The sequence below is a fragment of the Haemaphysalis longicornis genome, unplaced genomic scaffold (assembly GCF_048455015.1).
Source record: "Haemaphysalis longicornis isolate Haplotype H1 unplaced genomic scaffold, Haemaphysalis longicornis Haplotype H1 scaffold_6, whole genome shotgun sequence".
NCBI classification, from domain to species: Eukaryota; Metazoa; Arthropoda; class Arachnida; order Ixodida; family Ixodidae; genus Haemaphysalis; species Haemaphysalis longicornis.
The window spans coordinates 15,877,441-15,894,138 of NW_027526407.1; the positions used below are offsets into that span (position 1 = coordinate 15,877,441).

The 16,698-nt window shown below is 45.8% G+C and overlaps 1 protein-coding gene across 2 annotated transcripts in view; it reads right to left on the reverse strand.

The window, feature by feature from the left end:
* The window catches only part of LOC144142271 (uncharacterized), a 57,722-nt gene that overhangs the window by 9,885 nt on the left and 31,139 nt on the right, over window positions 1-16,698 (reverse strand). The window contains exons 5-6 of one of the 2 annotated variants that reach the window (XM_077673641.1): window positions 4,128-4,298; window positions 616-822 (exon numbers count right to left, since the gene is read on the reverse strand). In XM_077673641.1, the coding sequence (XP_077529767.1) occupies window positions 616-822; window positions 4,128-4,298 (378 nt within the window). The remainder of the gene's footprint in view (window positions 1-615; window positions 823-4,127; window positions 4,299-16,698) is intronic. The other variant, XM_077673642.1, reaches the window with a different exon arrangement.

The following is a 16,698-nucleotide window of genomic DNA, read 5'->3' on the forward strand; positions in this document are numbered from 1 at the left end:
TAGTTGCGAGGTTAAAGAGAAGGAATACAGTTGTCGAGCATATGACAGCGATGAACAACAGCAATGTTCCTACCCACATTTTTTTATCCTTGCCACTGGTGAGCATCTACGTTAGCCATTGATGACCACACCTTGATTGCGGAGAGCGGCTGCTTCCGACAAAGTCGCTGCAGCCTGCGAACGTTGCCCAAGACTGTAGATCACTCTGTACAGTAGGTATCGAATCTAACAGCTGCCCATATTCTCGAAAATCCATATTCTCGATTGTAAGGAAGAAGAAAACGTGGCGCAAACTAGACGTAGACGAAAGAAACGAGGTAGTTGGTACATATTTTAAGGAAGAAAACGTGGCGCAAACTAGACGTAGACGAAAGAAACGAGGTAAGACATATACAGGCGCCATCATCAGTTTGCACCACGTTTTCTTCTTCCTTAAAATATGTACCAACTAGCTCAGCAACAAGTTTTGTTAAGCCGTATTCTCGAATTAACGAATTTTCACTACCTGCAGCCAAAGAGCGCAGCATGCATCAAAGGCTGTATACTAAATAGCTCTTTAATGTATTCTTCTGTACGTGAAGCTTAGTTAATCTGTTCCATTACTGAGACTTTTACCTGTCCAGAGCAGGAGGTGAGCAGGGCGATTAGGTAGTCCTTGTCCGAACACATGACATGGATTTTGAGGAACTCCAGTGCTTTAGGAGGGAACGGGTGTTTCCTGCTGCGAATCGCTTCAGCACCTTCGACAACCAGGACGCAGTGCACTAGCGACAGCTTCTGCAGCCGGGGACACTTTCGAGCGATGTCACCTACGCTCACGACCTAAGGAAGATAAACAAATAAATCATTGTACCAGCGCATATGGCACTAGGGGTGCTAGAGGACAACCACACACAAGGAGCGAAAATGGACATGTGCAGTGCTGATATCCAGTCAATGCTGCGTATGTTCCTTTCTTGTCTCTGTGTGTGTCTTTTCTGCACTGCAGTCTAAGTCATGGTAAACCAGCTAGCCCAAACTTGAGCTTCAGATTGCACAGAGTTAATGGCCATGACAGCAAATAAATTAACAGGCAGCAAAGAATGCCAACAATCCCTCCTAGACCTTTAAGGTGAAAACCTTAATTGGCATATTCCGTGACAAAGCACCATTCTCGTTTGCAAGGGAATGGCCGCCACAGTAAAGAGTAAATACACAAAAAAAACATGCATGGTCAAACAAGATTTCGACTTGCATCTGCACAGTAACAGACCAGTGCTCTACCAACTGACTGCCTCCAACGTTGCTCACACAGAACAAAAGTTCTCATTGTTGTTACCAGTTTCTTCATGGTGCATACCTAATTGGGGGATTGGCCAGGAATCAGGATCTTTGAGGGGCCATACTGCACGCTTAACAAAATTCACAAAACTGAATGGCAACCACTAAGGTGTTTCAATGTGCGTGCCATGAGACACCCGAGTGGGATGGCTCGTGAGTAGAAAGGTGCGCACCAGCCATGCAGAACCCTAAAGGCCCAACCACACGCACGCGTAAAACCGACGTATTCACGCAACGACGAAAACCGGCGTAAGCGCGTAAGGAACCGGCGTACTCCGGCGTACGCCGAATGCATTGGTACGCGCTTGTTACGCCCAAGTCAGAGCCCACCAGACATCGACGCAAACTTTCGGGCGCACGGTGTTGACGTACACCTCTGGCGGTGATGTTATCGGCGGTCAGGTCGCATAACAGAACAACAAATTGATAAATAAGCTAACTTCACTATTAATAATGCGATAAAACGAAGTAATTTATAAAATGCGGAGAACAAACAACCCGAAAAAATACGCGATGCAACGAGCAACTATGGAGCAAGGCAGTTTACGCCAAATGTAGCAGAGGGTTTTGTGCCTGCCAAGTATGCTTACTAATCCCTAACGTTTTTTTAATGTCCCAAGAACTGTTTTAGTTGTTTCTGTATTAAAGATACGTATTTTTGTGATAAGAGGCATTATTCGTTTTATTTGAGTTAAAATGTAGTTGAACTGGTCGCCACGAAGCTGAGTCCGGAGTAGTCGAGCCACAATGCGGGGCGCATTGGTTTACGCGCGCGTTGCGGCGATGTGTGGTGACTCGCCCTCTCCGGCGTCGTCGGTCAGCGTAAAGGCAGCAGCGTATGTCGCCGGAGGTGTATGTCGCTGCGCGAGTACGTCGATTTTACGCCTACGTGTGGTTGGGCCTTAATTCTAGGGAAGCTGTGGAATGTGCCAGTGTGGGAGCACGCCAGGACTTCGACAGGCGGCATGGTGTCAGCGCACTGCGCCTCCTGCGGCTGCACTCCCCACTCCGCAGAATGCGCCACACTCCCCACTTACCGTGGGCGAAGGGAGAGGGAAGCCTACCAAATCAACAGGAAAGGGAGCGATTGCATCAGCGAACCGTCCGTGTCACTGCCGCGTCAGGAAATCGCTTACCTACGTGACTAGTCGTCTGCGATTATTGTTCGAGTAAGTCAATTAGTTACCGAGATAGAGATAATTAGTCATTTCTGGAGGAGCAATGGACAAAACAGTGTCAGTCATAAAACTGTAATCTTTATATTTTCCAATACTATGAACCCTGGTGAGTGCAATAAGAGAATCGGTTGTTTGATGCACCAGTTGGAACTAATTTTACAGCTCATTAAACCTTGGTGGCACCAGTGGCAAGGAACCATTTCGAATGCCCATATCAGACACCAAAGGTTAATGATCTGTAAAATTAGTTCCATGCGGTGCATCAAAAAACCGATTCTCTTATTCCACTCACCAGGGTTCATAGTATTGGAAAATTTAAATAGAACAGTTTTATGATTAACACTGTCTTGTCTACTGTTGCTCCAAAAATGACCAATTATCTCTAATTATCTTGGTAACGAACTGAGTTACTCAAAAAATAATGGCACATTTGAAATCAGTGGAAAAAAGCAGCAAGACTGACAAGTTTCACAGAATTTACTTAAAAAATAAAGGAAGCTGTTTCAAGGGCAGTGCCCCCCTTAAAGGACCCATGAAGACAAAATACAAGTTTGTTTCATCAAAAGATTTCGTGTTTTATAGTGTCCCCAGCACTTGCGCGGCAGCAAATGATGCCGTATTCACTGAGAAATTAATCAATTTAGGTTAAAATTTTGATTCTCCCACCAAATCGTGCGTTTTGGTGACGTCTACAATGAAGTCATAACGGCGCGTATACAAAGTTCCACTGCGCCATTCGGCTCTGCAGCCTTGCCCACCGTCAAACCTCCCAGGTGGCGCTAGCATATTCAGCACTCCGCCGTTGCTTTATTGTTGACCGTATTTACACCTGGCTTGTTTTTGTTACGGTAGAACTAATCGCATCATGAAACATGGGGTATGCTTGACAAAGAATGTCACGTAATGCAACAGCGCTTACGCCAATCGGCCAGCGTCGTAAAAGACAACTCCAAAGCGTTGGACTGTTGTGCAGCTAAAACAAGCATAGTGCGCCCAGTACCAACAGCAGTGCGCATTGGTACTTCTATGTTTATGTGTATTTTCGTAACTTTTGTTGTTTACCACACCATTCTTACTGCTGTAAAATGGATATGCCTTGCATTTACGCACAAATAGCTCGTTCGGCAAGCTTATAAGCTCTGCCTAAATTGCGTTTGCTTTTGCCGGCTTCAGCCAATCGCACAGCTGGGCTCATATGACATCATAGGTTCTGTTGCGGGAAATGAGCTAGTGGGTCGCTTGGCCATTCCCTTTTCCCCTAATTATATAGCTTATTTGAGCGAAGAGTACGTTAAAAGTGGCGTCATTATGATTCTAACGAGGCAACCTTTCGAATGAACCAAACCTGTGTTTTGTCTTCATGGCTCCTTTAAACCTGCTGTGGTGGCTCAGTGGCTAAGGCATCGTGCAGCTGAGCCCAAGGACATGGGTTCAACCCCGGCCATGATGGCCGCTTTTCTGAAAGAGGCGAAGAGCAAGAACACCTGTGCGCCGAGATCTCGGTGCACATTAGAGATCTCTAGATGGTCAAAATTAATCCGGAGCCCCCCACTTCGGCAACCCTCATAACCCAGGTTTAGCTGACACCAACAATCAATCAATTATAATGCACAATTAGAAGCACCTCACCCTGAAGTAATTAAGTGAGAGCTCCTCAAGGAGTGGCAGCTTGTCCAACACCGATGACATGTTTGGTGTGAAATCGAGCAGCGAGTACTCGTACGAGAAGGCAACGATGAGCGCCGTCAAGTGCGTGAACTTGGCAATAGTCGGTACGACATCCGGACTCTTCAGGACCAACTGCAACCATGCAGAAAAAGAAGTGTGAGGTCAGCAGTCCTAAAATTTACAACAAATCAAGCTTCCTAGTCGCTGGCTGAATTAGGTTCTACGGTTGGCTGCGGGACAGATGTGCGAGAGGGCATTATTGTGTTTACTTGATTCAACACGCACCGTTTTTTCCTGAAAATACATCCCAAAAATTGCATGCACGTTAGAATCGAGCCCCAGCCGAAAAAGTGCTAGTGGTTGCTTATTACTATCAACAATTGCACATTTGAGCAACCGAACCATCAAAGATTGCTCATTCGGTAGCAACACCAAAGTAACCAAAACATATCCAACAGCGGTTTATCTCTCAGCGCAGAATGAATACCACTTGCACCCTGCAAGATATATGTACGCATGCATGCAATCATGTCGTTCCGATGGGTGGTATGCAGGCGTGCTATCTTCAAAGCACGAAGTTCAAGTGCAGCCAGTGCGAAGGGCTACAAAGCCCTTGCCAGTGTTTTTAAAGCCACGCTTTCTTGGTCTCACAAAAATGCACTGCAAAAAAGCCAACTACACAATGAGATGAGACTTACTTATGCTGATGAAACAAGAAAAAAAGCTTCCCGTGGTCAGAATCGAACCTGGGTCCCTCATGTCATGAAGCCGACATCCATCCGATTGCGCCATCATCGCATTCAGGTCGCTCAGTATTTCCTCCGGGTTAATTGCGTGGGCATTGGCTTTAGACTGACTGCAATGCGAGTCCTTCAATACGTGCCGCCTCTTCATTCAAGGAACACCACACACAACACCTTTATTGCATTACCTTACAAAAAAGTTCAAATCCCCTCCGTATAATGACCACGATGGTCTAATGACGACGACGAAAAGTGGAGGGGGGGGGGTGCTTAGCTTTCTCTTGTGGGACTCGTTTGCTGTCGTCCAAGTTCAGACTGACCTGCAACTAGTTTGCACTTTGATCATTGGTGCTTGGTTTTTGACTCTGTGGCGGTTCGCGTTTTGTGTTGATGCGTTGACTTTGACTGCAGTGGCTTTGACATTGGCGATTTGCCATTTGATTTTCGCATGCAAGAAAGCTTTGCGTTTCAACCATCGTCGTTAGACGGGCCGCTTCCGATTTCTTTTACACTTAGGAATATTAAAAGAAAACCCTAGCAAATAGCAAGCACCCCTAGCAAGACCACGCTTTCCATGCTCCACCCTGACAAGGACAAAGTGAAGTACAAAGTGAATAATTGTGAAGCACATCACCTTCTACAAGGGATTGCTGTTCCGTAACAGCCTCTCAGTCAACATTCTTTTATATCTTCATGAGTTTTCGCGACCCGAGTTTGGAAGGGCAGCCTTCATGGGAGGTTTGATATCGAGTAGGTTGCGACTAGACGGTGACGAAACCCGTTGTAACGTGATAATGTATGAAGTTCTGGCACCCAAAACAGCTTGTCTTGTGAAAAGATGCTGATGATGATTGGATTTTAATGGCGCAAGGCCAACTAAGGGCAAAGAGTGCCAAACAAAAGTCATTTCATGAGAGCGACATGAAAGTAAGAGTAACACATTTCAGTAAAAATAAACAAAGTAAAACACAACGTAACGAAGATGACTGGTGTAAAGGGACAGGTTGTCAAGATGCATGCTATGAAATGAGATGTAAAAATTTGACGTCGGTAAGAAACTAAAAAAACACGTTGAATTGAAAACATGGGCTCGCCTCCTAAGAAGTATGATGGGTGTTGTGAATATGTCGTGTGCAGGGGTGAGACAGTTGAATCAGATTTGGGAGAAGTTTTTGGAGCAGCAAAATCTTGATTTTGAAGCAGCAGAACCTTGATTTGGAGCCGATGAACGACATTTATTTTGTCACCTTGGGAGCCTAAAAACTCGGTGGGGAAAAGTGCATTTTTTAATCGGTTTTGAGCGTACATAACACGGGAAGCCTTTCAATGATGTTTTTTCTATGGTAGTATCACAAGGTACGAACTGCACTACCTTTCTACAAACCACTTTTAAATTCTTAGCCTCTATGCATAAAGTGGAGGTCCGTTGAAAAATATTGAATTGATAAACTAAGCTATCGAAAGGCACTTTTATTATCATCTGAATGACGAAATTATTTTTGTAATCCCAGACTCGGCTTTACACACAAGTGTAGACATCACCACGGTAAAAGTTGCGCAAAACGAGGTGACAGTTGTTGCAAGGTGCACGTTCACTACGATCGTAATTTGAGTAACGTTGGTATGTTTAGCCACCTCCGTTTTGGCAATAAATTTCACTTCAGATAGATGAACTATTATTACTAAGGTGCATAATAGCCCGTCCTGCTATCGGACACTGCTTGGACATTTTGCAGCGATATAGCCTGCGCCGCCACTTCTGCAGTGTCGATCGTTTCATTATCGCCGCTCGCAAGTTCGCTGTCAAAGGCAGCAATAACTCAGCGTTTTATAACACTGCAATGAGTCCGAAATTTCACTTCAAGCACGCACCGCGCTTCACACCCAATGCCGAAACACGGCGAATTCACGGGTACCACGTTGTTTTTGATGAACTCCTGTCTTTCTACTCGCGCAACTCCTCGCAACAGATCAAACGACTGAATGTGAACCCAGCCCCCCCAATAACCAAAACCACGGTAGAAGTCGGCGAAGAGCCTCTGCCTGAATCACGAGCAACTGCTCCGCCCAGCGGTCGTTTTCCAATCTTTGCCTTCGTTGCCTTCCATAATGTTGACTAGTGAGGAGGGAGTGGGGTAAGGCAGGTGCCACAATTTTCACTTTATACCGGGCATATTCCACGGTGTCAGTGCATACCACTTGCTCGGATTTTCTGTATTGACGTTGAAGAGCTTCTGCCCAAGTCACTCTTCGTGCTTGGTGGCGTACGGTGAGCGTGTTCCTCGGCTAGGGGTGAAGTTTGTTTTGTCCTGACTTCTAGAGGGACCATGGCCGCGTCTTCCATCTCCGTGAGAATGCTAAGCCTTAAAGAGGCCAAAACTGATCGAACGATGCTCGTGAGGCCTAGCCGCACTTGCTGTGCTTTGAGATGGGCTTTGACTATTTCTTGTATGGTGTTGTGTATCCCGAGTGCTGCAAGAAGTTCAAGAAGGTGGACGTTGTCCGTGGAAGGGCTAAGGCTTGTTTGTAAGCTTGCCTAATTGAACTTTTGTCTGCTTCTTGGAGGGTCGTTTAGGGGGTTGCTTAGGCGAGGCGCACCCTCTGTTTTAGTAGGTCTTGCGAAAACCGGACATTGCACTATGGGTCAATATCATGAACATGCAAGTGGGGCCTGCCAAAGTGGCAGTCCCATTCTCCACCTGAGGTCAGAGACGGCTGTACGTAGGCTAATAAGAGAGGATGTGAGGAATGAAGGAGAATCAGCGATTCATAGAGGATGAGGTACCATATTTTCAAATATATAACTCGCAATTTTGTATAAGTTGCACCCCCCGCAAAACGGCAGTTTTTCCGAAAAAGAAACAAACATATGGAAGTCGCACTGGTGTATAAGTATGTACAAAACGCACTTGTTATTCAGGTAAACTCGTATAAGATCAGTTCGTTAGAAAGCTCAGTGAAAGTACATGGTTGCAGCAGCCGCCGCCTCTGAACGGATCCCCCGGTAAGCAGTGCTAGACATGTGCATATACCATCCAAAGTCTAGACAGAACTAACTCCTCAGAAATGGTTTATTGATACACACAGATGGCATGTACTTACAGATGGTGCTTAAGCAAAACCATTGAAGCCTTCTTCCTCCGACTTGCTAACAGATACTTCATTTATTTAGACCATAGAGCTGTGTCTCTTAATGTGCGCTGACATCACGCAGCGCACAGGTGCCTTTTTGAGCGCAACCACGAGCAGCTGCCGCATACCAATTAATTCCATACATAAGTCGCACCAGTAGATAAGACGCACAATGAAAATTTCAGAAAAAAACTGCCACCTATTCATCGGAAAATACAGTACACTTAAATTATTTACACCAATTTTCTGTCTCACACCCCTACAGCCTATCGAAAAACAAAAAATACCCCAAAAGTTTTGTGTTATGTTTTATGGCACATAAGCAACTAAAGCTATCATGCACCAAACAAAAGTTTTCGTGTTTTTTGTGGATAATAACCAATTGCTTTATCTCGTTTGGAAGTGTTGCTTCTTTTAAGAAGCGAAAGACAGAGGAAATTTTAACAGCATCCTCTCCTAGGAGTAGGCTGGGCTGAAACGGAATTTGCTCGCTGTAGAACAGCCTAAAATGGTTTTTCCCCAAGGCCTCAAATTTCGCACATGACAGTAAGATGTGATTTACTGTAAGTTTTTGGTCACAATCTTGTATCTGTATCTGTTTGTTTTATGGCGCAAGGGCAACGATGGCCAAAGAGCGCCAATGCAATGGTTGATCATTTTTAATGATGTTTAATAAAATGGTGCTGTAAATGTGACGATTTTAAAAGAGGTTAGTGTGGGGGGTGTATACAGCCCCTCATTTAAAACAACAATAAAATTGGGGAAATGGGAATGGCAGGGTAAGAATGTAAAAAATAAATAGACACTCATAGCGTCCTCCCACTCTGAGGGGCCCAGAGGTTACACGTGGTATGATATGCGGTTAAAAAGCCAATGTCTCCCAGGTAAGCAAAAAGGCGTTTACTTGGAACTAAGGGTTGATCAGCTAAAAACATCGAGGGATGAAGAGGAATCATGTGAGTGTAAAGTTCCCGGAAGTGCTTTTTCCTTGCCTTGTGGAAGTAGCCACACTCAACTAAGACAAGGCTGACGGATAGGCGATGTCCGCACCTGTCGCATTGTGGCGGTGGTTTGCCCTGCAGAAGGTGCGAGTGAGTAGCGTATGTATGACCTATTCGTAATCTGCACATGTATACTTCCGTTGTTCTGTTGTGTTTTCTGTGTAGTAGCTGCCTAATTGGGGTTTTATAGTGTGGAGTTTGTTATCTGTCTGAGTGTCCCAGTGTTGCTGCCAGCGTTGTCGGATTGCCCTTCGAATGAATGGTTTCCAGTCAAGATAGGGAAGCTGCTGAACGTCGACGCTGCAGCGAAGTGCTGCCGCAGCGGCGCTCTGGTCTGCGAGTTCATTACCAGGAATGCCACTGTGTCCAGGCACCCAACACACGACTATGACCTGTTTTAAAGCGTAGGCTGCCATTATCTCTTTAACTAACCTGTTCAGCACAATGTTCCTACTAGGTTTTCCATAATGCAGTGCTGTCACAACACTCAATGAGTCTGTGTATATAATGGATTGTTGTGTCTTTGTTTGTATTATGTGTTCTAGCGTAATTAATATAGCATGTGCCTCAGCCGTAAATATACTTTTGTTTCTGTTTAGTGTCCTTGTGCTGGCAAAGTTGGGACCGTGTGCAGCACAGGCCACAGCAGTGGCAGTTTTGGAGGCATCTGTGTAAAAGGCAGTGTACGGAAATTTGTTTTGCAAGTGCAGGAAGTGTTGTCGGATGAGTTCTGCGGGTGAATGTTTTTTGTAAATTTCCTTGAACGACATGTCACAGGTGACAGGGCGCAGTTGCCAAGGCGGCATGAACTCAACGAAGTCAGCTTTGTAAGATTCTGATAAAATAACCCCAAGATCCTCCGCATCCACCTTCACCCGGATAGAGAAAGGCAGAGGAAGCGACGGACGGCTCAAAAACAGCCTTTCGGACGCTTTGTTTTCAAGAATATCAATGAGCGGATGACTATTTAAGGATGTTGCCCTTACGCAGTACAAAAGTGCCATGTATGTACGCTGGTGCTCTAAGCACCACTGATCCGTTTCTGCATAGAGGCTTTCAATAGGACTCGTCCGGAAAGCCCCGGACGCCAGGCGGAGCCCCAAGTGCAGCACTGCGTCCAGCATTTATAGAGCTGTTTTTGAGGCAGACCCATACACTACACTTCCATAGTCTATACGGGACCTGACAAGACTGTTAAAAACACGTAAAAGGCATGTTGTATCTGCACCGTATGACTGGCGGGAAAGGACTTTTAAGATGTTCATAGTCTTCATGCATTTCATTTTAAGTTGTTTAATGTGTGGGGTGAATGTAAGTTTATCATCTAAAACTACTCCAAGAAACTTGTGTTCTCTTTTTACGGGTATGTCAACTCCCTTAAGTTGTATGGTTGGTTGCAGATGGATCCCACGCTTCCTGGAAAAGAGAACACAAGTGCTTTTCTGCGGATTTAGGATAAAACCATTTTTTTCTGCCCACTTGGCTAGTCTGTTCACAGCAACTTGGATCTGCCGTTCACAGATAGAGGAGTTGCATGACCTGAAGCTGACGTGAACATCGTCTACATAGATTGAATAAAAAATGGTGCGTGGCAGTGCTCTCCCTAACGTATTCATTTTTACAATGAAAAGTGTGCAGCTAAGTACTCCACCCTGGGGAACGCCATTTTCTTGTGTATACGTCCTGGATAATGCTGCACCAACTCGTACCCGGAATGTTCTATTTGATAAGTAGCTTTCCACTGTGTTTAACATGTTTCCACAAATGCCGAAAGATTTAGGGTCATGCAGGATGCCATACCACCAAGTGGTGTCATAGGCCTTTTCGATGTCAAAAAATACAGATATACAGTGTTGCTTATGGGCAAAAGCTTCTTTAACATAAGATTCAACAGCTATAAGACTGTCAGTTGTTGACCTGCCCAAGCGAAAGCCTGCCTGGCAGCTATCAAGGACACCATGATATTCCAAGAAATAGATAAGCCATCTATTGATCATCTTTTCAAAGAGCTTGCTCAAGCAGCTTGTCAAAGCAATAGGGCGATAGCTTGTCACAGAAGAGGCATCTTTCCCCTCTTTCAATACAGCAAACACAATTGCCTCTTTCCAAGCATGAGGAAAGTACCCAGCACACCATATCTTGTTGTACAAGAAGAGAAGAGTATTGAGGGTATCTATGTGCAGGTGCTGAATCATTGTGTATGTTATTTTATCAGCTCCTGGCACCGAAGCACGGCATGTGTTGAGGGCTACCATAAGTTCCTGCAGCGAAAAAGGAGAGTTATACCCGTCATTCGATTTCTTGTTGTCACGAATAGGCTTTCTTTCAATAGATTCTTTGTATCGCAGGAATGTCTCAGTGTAGTGGGAGGAGCTGGAAATATGTTCAAAGTGCTGCCCCAGGGTGTTTGCTTGGTCTTCAAGTGTATCGCCAGTGGAGCTGACAAGAGGTGTGACATATGTTTTCTGCCCCTGCAGTTTCCGTATCCTGTTCCAAACTTTGCGCGCATCTGTGTAGGAATTTATTGATGATAGAAAAGACCTCCAACTATCTGTTTTTGCCTGACGTCGGATTCGCCGTCCCATGGCTTTTGCGCGCATGAAGGAAATTAGGTTTTCTGTAGTAGGATACCTGCGGAGGACCCCCCAGGCCTTATTCTGAGCATTTCTGGCCTTCTTGCAATCGTCATTCCACCAGGGCCTCTGAAGATTACGTGGTACCGGAGGTCTGGGGAATAGAAATGCTAGCATCAAGTATATATGCTGTGATGGAGAAGCACGCTTCATCAATACCTAAGTGTGTTATTGATGTGTAAGTAAGTTTCGACATCTCTTTAAACGTTGCCCAGTCGGCACCAGCTTCTTTAAACTTTTCATGTGAAGTGTAACTGTAGAGGCATTTTTCTAAATATCTGAGGGTGACAGGGAAGTGGTCGCTCCCGTAGGGATTCGTACCCACTTCCCATTCGATGGATGGAAAAAGAACGGGGGAGCCTATAGCAAGATCAATGTGTGAATATGTGTGGTGTGCTATATTGTAGTATGTCGGCTGCTTTTTGTTAAAGAGACAAGCTCCGGATGACAAGAGAAAGTTTTCTATCAACCGGCCCCGGGAATCTGTGCGTTCCGATCCCCATAGTGGGCTGTGCGCATTAAGGTCACCAACTAGTAAAAACGGTTCTGGCAGTTGATCTATAAAGGACTCAAATTCGTAACTGGACAGACGATATTCAGGGGGAATGTACAGTGAGCAAATTGTTGTTAACTTATTGAAGATAATTGCCCGAACAGCAACCGCTTCTAGGCCGGTGCGCAAATGGATAGATTGACAAGGGACAGCTTTTTGTATAACTATTGCCACGCCACCAGAGCAGTGCGAGCAGCTGTCTCTGTCTTTTCTAAATACTGAGTATTGGTTTAGGAAGTTGGTATGCTTAGAGTTCAAGTGAGTCTCTTGTAAACACAGGACAGTTGTTTGAGTTTTGTGTAGGATTTCATATATATCATCTAGGTTTTTAATTAATCCTCTACAGTTCCACTGCGTAACTATTTGTGCTACCATAAATGTTTAAAGAAGATTTTGGCTGGTGAAGACTAGGGATGGATGTATCACCTACCACACTCAGGTATGATCAGGGCCAGTGACATGGGGGGCTGCTGGCTTTTTTCCCCGCCCCGCCATGGAGCGCTGTTCTTTCACCGCCTTTGGTGCTGGCCGAGACGGTGTCATGTCCATGTCCTCGTCTGAGTGCTGGGACAGCGACGAGATGGAGTCCTTGCGGCCTCCGACACGGAATATGTTCGAAGTGGTGGAAGGATTTCCTCCCACCATCGTTTGTTGCGTGTTGGAAGCAGAGGCGGTCGAAGGACCCGCCACATCTACATCTATGGCCACCTGAGGTGTGGTAGCCGGAAGAAGGGAACCAACGGCAGAGCCGTCACTCCTGGCGTTCGTGGCCGACGCAACACTTGCGGGTGCCACAGGTGTTGTGTCAGCTCGTTGGGCTGCCTTAGGCAGCCCCTTGGGGGGCTGGGGCGGCACCAAGTCTGCTTCGCAGTACTGGGTGGCCGCAGTGACAAGACGCCGCTCCGCCCCCCGGCGAGCTGCGTCGGCATACTTCGCAGAAGCAAAGGCGCTGAGCCTTTTACGCGCTTCTAGGTAAGAGATGTTCTCGCTGACTTTAAGATTGAGTATTTTCTTCTCAAGTTTGAATGTTTCACACGTCCTTGAGTACGCTGTGTGCGGGCCACTGCAGTTCAGACACTTAATCAAAGTGCTGTTGCAATTCTTTTTGGCGTGGTCGTGCTCTGAGCACTTTGCACACGTTAAACGCCCACGGCAGTTGTTAGTACTGTGCCCATAACGTTGGCACTTAAAGCACCGACGCGGGTTGGGGATATATGGTCGGACGGTACATCGAAGAAAGCCTGCATTCACAAATTCGGGTAAGGTACTGCGGTCAAAGGTGAGGACAACGTGTTTGGTTTTGATTTCCTGATTTTCTCGACGCATAGTGATCCTCCTTACTGCAATGACGACCTGGTCGCGCAGGCCCTCGAGGATGTCAGAGTCAGTTTCATTGCAGAGATCAGATTCGGATATCACACCTTGGGATGTATTTAGCGTTCGGTGGGGAGTGACCTCGACTTTCAGGTCGCCAATGAGGGTTTGTTCAAGAAGCTTTTTTGATTGTGCCGGGTTGTTTACTTCTACAAGGATCTCTCCAGAGGTCAGTTTCTTGGCTTTGTAGTGTTTTCCCACAACACGTTCAATGCACTTAGCTATTAAGAAAACAGATGTAGATGTCACTGGCTTTGTATTGTCTTCGGATGCAATGATCAAGAACCGGGGAAAGTTGTCAGGTATTTGGAACGATAGGGCAGGCAATGGGGGAAAGTTCGCTTCGGTGCGGCCCCTTTTGGAGCGCCGATCAGTGGGTTTAGAAAATTTTGAAAGAACCATGCAGCATGGAAAAAAGCAGGGAACGGGGGTACTTCCTTCGCTCGGTTTACCCTGATGCCGAGAGAGGTCCCGGAGCTCCCTGCCTGGTAAACAGACAGGGAGCCCATCCGCCGGAGCTTGACCATGGCTCCGACAGCCACCGTTTGTGGTTTCTACCCTTCACCTTAAAACTCCTAGCCACGGTAGGATACAGCGTGAGTATGGGGGCTCGGGGTCCGCGGTATCGCCAGTACCGTCACCAAGATTGCTCAAGGTGCCCCGTGCGGGGTTGGTCACAATCTTCACATCTAGGTTTGTCTTGTTTCATAAGAAGAATGTTATGTGGAAGATGTGTGTGTCCAATGCCGAGATGACATAAAATCGGTCCTTTGAGGCATTCTTATGTCTGCTTGATTCCCACTCTGCTATCATGGGTTTAACTAGGTAAAGTTTGTTGTCGGTTTCCTTATCCCATGAGGACGACCAAGTTTCTCTCAGTTTGCTCCGTAAAAATTCATGCAGTCGCTGAGAGGAATCTGTACTTTTTAAATTGTTCCATTGCCCACCTGTGCGGCACACGCATCAGCTCTCTCATTTCCCTTGATTCCAACATGGCTAGGGACCCAGCACAACTTAATTTTCTGTCCTTGTGTTCTGGCTGTTACTAAATTGCGTATTATGTCTCCTATTGGCGGTGAGATGTTTGAGTGGCGCCCCCTGGCTCTGACGTCAGCTTAAGGACTCGCGCCGGTGTCGTCTGCTACACTCGCGCCGCTGCTGCACTTGCGCCGCTGTCACCCGCTTGCGAGTGGCAGCAGTGCCTGTTATAGAAATCGCTCGCTTTTTTATTTGTATTTTTCCATTTCAAACTTATTTCCAGTAATTCAGTCATTTTGCCAGCTTCTGACACCTCTGAATAATTTCAAACCATATGCCGCACAAGTATGCAACAAACTAGGAGAGAGAGACCAACTTTCTTGAGAGCGTCGATCAGATGATCGTGTGTAACTAATCCTTTCTATCCTATTTGCGAGGTTCAGTGCTCAGAGCTCCTTGATAAATATTCAAAGTGCGTAGGCTTCCCTATAGTATTTTTTAGATGCTCTTATGACGACTCAATAGTGTATTGATACGCACCAGGCAGCGGGTTGTGCATCAGACAGCAGGAAATAAAACGGCTGTCTTCTGTTTCTTTCGATGTTTACTTGTATCAGATGAACATTTTCTTCTGTGCCCAACGTATTATTGTTGTGCGCCGTCAGAAACGTCCTATTAAGACGTTTGGGGATAATGAGGAGGTTCCCAAAGTTCGTGTGGATATTTTCTTCTAGTTGTAAGGCATACAGTATACCTTCTTCACAAATTGGCTTTCGTTACGGCTGCGTACAATAAGGTGCATATCCGCAGCGTGTGTTGTTTATTCACATTCAACTACAATGAGGTTTGTGCTACGCCATCACAAAACGGCGCAAGTAACATTGTCTAGAGTACTCGAAGGCGGCTTTTGTGCAACGTATTTCTATCGTAACCATCGTTATCGTAACGGACTGAGTCTCAACCTGAACAGTTATAGCATGGTTACGGTGTTGAAGGGTTGATATACCGGCTAACGAACGCAATAAATGGTATACGTGCCGGTTTTCGGTATAACACGAATCTAAACCAATTGTTTTCCAACCCCTTCAGACGTAAAGAACAAATCCTGGCTTACTTGCGACGATAATTCATGAATTCAAAAAAATTATTCCTACTCTCTACTATCCTCGACTGAGAAGGTCGCCCACTAACCAGCTCGATTTTACTGTTAAAGTTTTCTCCTCCTCCTCATACTAGTATTCAGTGCGGGTTTACTCTAACGAATATCGGAATATCGGAAAGATATGGCTGTAGGAAATGTACCGAAATATCCCTCCAGGTCTGAACAAACAATGTTACATTTTTTTCCATGCACATAACTCGTTTTGCCCAATAAGCCTCCATATTGGTTAGAAACTAACACGTGCCTATACAGACAGTTGGCTATTTGGAACTCAAACTACATTTTTTGCGCCCCATAGTGCTTGTTGGCATACTTTCATGCCAAGACAATGTAAAGTGATGTGATACATACAGTTAAGCGTTCGGCAAGGGTGCAAAAGCTGTTTTACCTTACATACGATTACCGGGAATTGCTGTGCCTTGTGCCCAAGCCGACACCCCCGAAGGCCTGGAATTTGTTTGGGTCGGTTATTGCACTATGGCTGTTCCCTTTGTTCGAAAGACTGCTGAATACAGATGCTGACACCTCGCACTGACTCTTCGCGCTCTGCACAGGACCGGCTTCGCTAAAATGGCGCGACGCCGGCAATGTTTCTTGTAGAGCAGTATCAAAATCTTTACTTTAAATCACGCCTTGAGGTAGTTGTATGCGATCTTAAGTCTTCTACTACAATAAAAAGCTCCACATACGCAAAATTTGGTGCTGACAAGCATCAAAAGTCAACTGAGCGCAAAGAAACAGCAGGGAGAGCGAGCCCCCCGAAGTAGACGACAAATGAGAGTCCCTAAGCCGACGTCGCGGAGACGCGCTCTGCAGCGCCGCCCGTGGTCGCGCTCACCGCCAATTAGAGGTTGAGCTGCATTTTTGCAATGCACTGCTGTGACTGCGCTGAGAGGGTCTGTATATATAATACTGTGTTTGATTTAATTCTCAATTATCCTTTCTACTGCCACAGC